The 6,083-nt window shown below is 42.2% G+C and overlaps 1 protein-coding gene across 1 annotated transcript in view; it reads left to right on the top strand.

Moving 5' to 3' along the window:
- LOC105512895 (putative EGF-like module-containing mucin-like hormone receptor-like 4) overlaps positions 1 to 6,083 on the top strand; it is a 40,520-nt gene that overhangs the window by 15,055 nt on the left and 19,382 nt on the right. Inside the window, exons 7-8 of the mRNA XM_011943551.1 lie at positions 2,297 to 2,404; positions 4,976 to 5,160. Coding sequence (XP_011798941.1) covers positions 2,297 to 2,404; positions 4,976 to 5,160 — 293 coding nt within the window. The remainder of the gene's footprint in view (positions 1 to 2,296; positions 2,405 to 4,975; positions 5,161 to 6,083) is intronic.

Genomic DNA, 6,083 nt, shown 5'->3' with positions numbered 1-6,083 from the left:
TATATATTTATAAATACTATATATATATAAACAAATGGTACAGATGAACAACTAGATGGAACAGATGCACAGGGCAAGGTATGGGAGAAGAGATGCAGAGCTTCTAAGCCCCCTTTAGGGGTGCCACCCTGGGGACCCACACATTTTAAGCTATCTAGAATCTCCTAGACAGCTTAACAAATCTTTTGGATTTGTATGGAGGCTTCATTAGTTAGCCATGATTGGGTACATTATTGGCCATTGATATCAACTCAACATTCAGCCTCCCTCCTCTTCCTGTATCTGGGATGGGATACAGGAAGAGGAAAAGTTCTGGGAAAGTTCCAACCCTTTAACCCCACCATTGGTTTCCTTGGCAACCACCCCCATCCTGAGGCTATCCAGGAGCTGGCTAAGAGTCACCACATTAGAATAAAAGATGTTTCTATAACCAAGAAAGTACAAAGGATTTGAGTTGAGTCACATGCTCCTGTCACTCAGGAAATTACAATGGTCTTAGGGGCTATATGTCAGCAACTTGAGTCCAAGACCAAATATTAGAACAAGAGATTTTCCTAGTGTTCCTACTGCTCAGGAAATGCTAAGGGTTTTAGGAACTCTATATCAGGAACTGCGGTTTCTTCCTAACCTCTGTATCTGTTAATCATTTCAAAGAATCAATTTTTGGCTTTGTTGATCATTTATATTATTATTGCATTTCCTTTTTCTCTAATTTTCTGTATTATTTCTTTCCTTTTACTTCCTTTGGGTCGAACTTGCTTTTCATTTTCTAACTTATTGACTTAGTAATTTGATTACTAATTTTAAACCATTCTCCTTTCCCAATATATGCATTTAAAGCTTAAAACTTAGCTATAAATTAGAGCTATATATTTCCCTCTAAGCACACCTTTAACTGCATCCTGCAAGTTTTCATATACTGGGCTTTCATTATCATTTAGATCAAAATATTAAAACATTTCCTATGTAATTTATCATTTAACTCATGGTTTATTTAGAAGTGTGTTGCTGAATTACCAAATATTTGTGGCTTTTTAGGGTTTCCTTGTGTTAATGGCCTCATTTAATTTATTGTGGGTTTTAATTAAGAAAGGATGTTGAACTTCATCAAATGCTTTTTCTACCTCAATTGAGATGATCATTTTATCATCAATTGAGATGGTTTTTATCTTTCATTCTGTTAATGTGATAAATCCTATTGATTTATTTACATATGTTAAACCACACTTGCTTACCAGGAAAAAATAGTTGTGATATATACTCTTTGATGAGTTGTCTGAGCACATACTATGTAGGATTTCAATCCTTTTGAATTCACTGAGACTTGATTGATAGTCTATTTTGGCAAATGTTCCATATGAACTTAGTGTCTGAATTAACATACCAAATCTGGTGGTATAAGCATGGTAAACAGTGGCTTAACCATTATTTTTAAAATAGTTTTAGCATAAGTGAGTCAGGGCTGATGTAGCAATACCATGGCAGCTCTATGCTCTGCTGCCTTCATCATTCACCTTCACTTTGTGATACAAGAGAGCTGTTCTACTACCACACCCTTTTACCAGCCAGTGAAAAGGGGAAAAAATAAGTTGAAAGGATGTCTGTTTCCCTTAGCACATGCCATTCTGTTCTTTGATCCATTGGCCTGAAAATAGTTGCATGGCTCTGCCTAGCTGCAAGGGAAACTGGAAAATGACTTGTCTTCAGCTTAAATTTAGTAGTTCTAGGCCCAAACAAAGAATAAGTAAATGGTGATCACAGGTAAAAAGCAGCCTGCCATAGCCCCTAGGACAGCTTTCTCACTTGCTCAGAGACAAACTCTGGTTATACCCCAAAATGTTGAGGTTGATCTCACAAAATGTGTTTATAGGTTTGATGAATAGAGTTTACTCAAGGGATTCTTCCCAAATGCAGAAGTTCTGTTCCCAGTGACTGTTTTTTCCGGAAAACTTTAAAATGCTTAGCTACTCATGCTTATACAGATTGCATTCCCCCCAACCAGGCACTCCAGTGCCATTAAGTGTCATGTGGAAACTGCTTGGCTTGCCTATCAGAGTACCAGTTCTGGGAAGCATGCCCTTCTCCTCTCTTGTCTTGGGTTGTGGCCAGTGTGTTGCTAAGGCCATTTTGACCACTCCATTTCTACCAGCCAAAGATGGGAAGAAAGTGCCATGTGGCCAACCTTGCACAGGGGAGATGGAATCACCAATAGGCAGTCTTTCAGAGAAGGGAGTTCTTTAGCAAATTATTTAGGCATGAGACTTGAGAACAGGACTGACTTTCTTAATGTTTTCAGTTTATGAAACCAAGAGGTGCAATGAAACAAGGGAGAACGCTTTTCTGGAAGCTGGAAATAACACCATGGATATCAACTGTGCTGATGCTTTAAAAAGAACCCCAAGAGGTACTGTGTCTCTGATGAATTCTCTTGACTCCGAATTCTATGCATCATTGTTTTATTTCTAGGTGATTAAACCCCAGGGTGGGAATTCACAAAGCTTTTCAGGTAGGGAGATTCTACATGGTGGAATAAAAAGATCTTCCTTGACCACTAACTAGGCATTTTGCAGAGAGAAGTCGGGTTGCCATATGGGGTGTGTACTTTGTGATATACACAAAAGTTTGCACAGGGATTCCTTGAAATGCCTCCTGAAAAGGGACTGGCTGGGCCAGGCACAGTGGCTCATGCCTGTAATCCCAGCACTTTGGGAGTGTGAGGCGGGCGGATCACAAGGTCAGGAGTTTGAGACCAGCCTGGCCAACATGGAGAAACCCCATCTGTACTAAAAATACAAAAATTAGCCAGGTGTGTTGGTGCGTGCCTGTAATCCCAGCTACTCAGGAGGATAAAGCAGGAGAATTGCTTGAACCCCTAAGGCGGAGGTTGCAATGAGCCGAGATGGCGCCATTGCACTCCAGCTTGGGTGACAGAGTGAGATTCTGCCTCAAAAAAAAAAAAAAAAAAAGGGGGACTGGCTGATGCATGCCACTGCCATGTGATGGTCTGAAAAGGTAACACTCAATGGTGTCAGATTGCCTTGAACACTTCCTTGAGAAGCGTTTATGAACACCCTTTGTAAGACAGCCACCCCGTCTCGTTCTTTACCACAGATTGGAAAACGAATGTTCTCGACAAGGTTCAGAGAGTAAATATGTTAGGCTTTCTGTTCCAGATGACCTTTGTCACAACTACTCAACTCTGCTATCAGAGTGTGAAAGCAGCCATTGATGATGTGTCAGTGAAGGAGTGTGGCTGTGTGTCAATAAAACTTTATTTACAAAAGCAGGCGGCAGGCTGGGTTTTACCCTCACAGCATAGTGTTCCACCCCTGCTTTATCTCATCTCCTGAAGTCTCTGTAAAGCTCCTGCACTACGTACTTTTTTCTAATTTATTTATTTGTTGGTGGCCCATCTCTCTCACTATGACATCAGCTCTCTGATGGCAGGGGTTTTGTCTGTTTTGTTCACTGTTGTATAATAATTCCTAGAATGTCTGGCACACAGAAGAGGATAAAAAAATATTTCCCTGAAAGATAAATGAATGAATGCATATAAACTATTTCAAAGAGAAAAACCTGGTTACCTTAAAAATAAAATATCTGCTGCATTTCCTCCAAAAGATTCCTGGTTACTCGTCAATCTTCACTCCTTACTATAGCTGTAGAGTAGGGGAAGGGAGGAAAGGGATCTAAAAATAAGTTGATTTTGTTGTTGTTGAGAACGAGTCTCACTCTGTTGCCCAGGCTGGAGTGCAGTGACGTAATCTCAGCTCACTGCAGCCTCTGCCTCCCGAGTTCAAGCAATTCTCCTGTCTCAGCCTCCCAAGTAGCTGGGATTATAGGCACCCGCCACCACGCCCAGCTAATTTTTGTATTTATAGTAGAGACGGGGTTTCACTGTGTTGGCCAAGGTGGTCTCGAACTCCTGACCTCAGGTGATCCACCCACCTTGGCCTCCCAAAGTGCTGGGATTACAGGCGTGAGCCACCATGTACAGCTGAGTTGATTTTTTTAAATGGAGCAAATAGGAATACAGATGATAAGTAGCTTTGGTCAAAAATGGAATGGTAGCACGTGGACAACTGCAATTGGGAAACACCGCATCATATGGGCATCCTGTGTGCACTGAACTTCCGTGATTTTTTTTTTTTTTTTCTGGAGTCAGAGTCTCACTCTGTCACCCAGACTGGAGTGCAGTAGCACCATCTTAGCTCACTGCAACCTCTGCCTCCTGGGTTCCAGCGATTTTCCTGCCTCAGCCTCCCGAGTAACTGGGATTACAGGTGCCCATCATCACACCTGGCTAATGTTTGTATTTTTAGTACAGACGGGATTTTGCCATGTTGGCCACAATGGTCTTGAAATCCTGACCTCAGACGCCCACCTGCCTCAGCCTCCCAAAGTGCTGGGATTATAGGTGTGAGCCACCGTGCCTGGCCTGAAGCTCTATACATTAAACTGTGGCTTCATGAAAAGGGGAGGGGGAAAAGGAAGACGGGGAGAGAAAGGGTGATAAGACAAGAGAGAGAGAGAAAAGGAGTGAATTAATTAAATGCAGTGGGTCATTCTGCATACCTTTCCACTAAATTAGGTACCCCAGAGTGAGCTTGAGGTGAAGGCTGAGAGAGTGTGATTGTCTTAGACTACCTGAGTTCCACGTACCCTCCTGAGGACAAGCATCTTGCCTCACAACTCTGGTTATAACGCTCCAGGGCTCGTATATATTTTTAGGACTCTGATAAGCATATTTTGCCCATAAACTGCTTATAATATGTGGGGCATTTTAATACATATTACATAAATAAAAATGCTGCACCCCAAGCGACACACAGTGTATTGAATGGCATTTAAAGGATTTCCAAGAACAGTTTTAGCCATTCCTTGCTTGCTTTATGACCCTCATGTTAGACACTACTGTACTTCCTCTCCAAACTATGGACGGCCACTAACGGTATTTCTTTTCCATTTTTCTCAGAGAGCACTGCAGTTGCCCTCATCACGTTTCAATCTCTTGGGGATATTCTGAATGCATCCTTTTTTAGTAAAAGAAAAGGGATGCAGGAAGTAAAACTGAACTCTCATGTTGTGAGTGGCACCATCGGTTTGAAGGAAAAAGTTTCCCTGTCTGAACCTGTGTTCCTGACTTTTCACCATAATCAGGTGAGAAACACCCAGGGCTGGGTCTTCATGCAGTACCTTAAAGGGTGAGCAGGTGCGGTCAGCTTTCCAAGTAGGAAACGGAATTCAGAAGTAAGAGAACACACAAGACACGCTGAGGCATCTTCAATGCGATTTCACCTCACCATGGTGAGGATGGCTATTATCAAAAACTTAAGGCCGGGCACGGTGGCTCAAGCCTGTAATCCCAGCACTTTGGGAGGCCGAGATGGGTGGATCACGAGGTCAGGAGATCGAGACCATCCTGGCTAACATGGTGAAACCCCGTCTCTACTAAAAAATAAAAATACAAAAACTAGCCTGTAGTCCCAGCTACTCGGGAGGCTGAGGCAGGAGAATGGCGTAAACCCGGGAGGCGGAGCTTGCAGTGAGCTGAGATCTGGCCACTGCACTCCAGTCCGGGTGACAGAGCGAGACTCCGCCTCAAAAAAAACAAAAAAGAAACTTAACATATCAGTATGTGACAAAAATAAATAAATAAATAAATAAAGAGGAACCCTTATGGATACGCTATTGAAAATGTAATTTAGTACAGTCATTACGGAAAACAGTACAGAGGCTTCTCAAAAAGTTATAAACAGAATTATCGTCTGTTCCAGCAATTCCACTTCTGGGTATGTGGCCAAAAGAATTGAAATCAGGATCTCAAAGAGATAACTGCACTCCTATGTTTATTAAAGTATTATTCACACTAGCCGAGATATGGAAACAGCCTATGTATCTGTCAACAGATGAATGAAGTTTTTTTTTTTGTTTTTTTTTTGTTTTTGAGACAGAGTCTCGCTCTGTTGGCCAGGCTGGAGTGCAGTGGTGCCATCTCGGCTCATTGCAACCTCCATCTCCCTGGCTGAAGCGATTCTCCTGCCTCAGCCTCCCAAAGTGCTGGGATTACAGGCGTGAGCCAC

The sequence above is a fragment of the Colobus angolensis genome, unplaced genomic scaffold (assembly GCF_000951035.1).
Source record: "Colobus angolensis palliatus isolate OR3802 unplaced genomic scaffold, Cang.pa_1.0 Scaffold22, whole genome shotgun sequence".
Taxonomy (NCBI): Eukaryota; Metazoa; Chordata; class Mammalia; order Primates; family Cercopithecidae; genus Colobus; species Colobus angolensis.
Note: the sequence above shows the minus strand (reverse complement) of the source record. Positions and strands in the feature narration are given on the sequence as shown.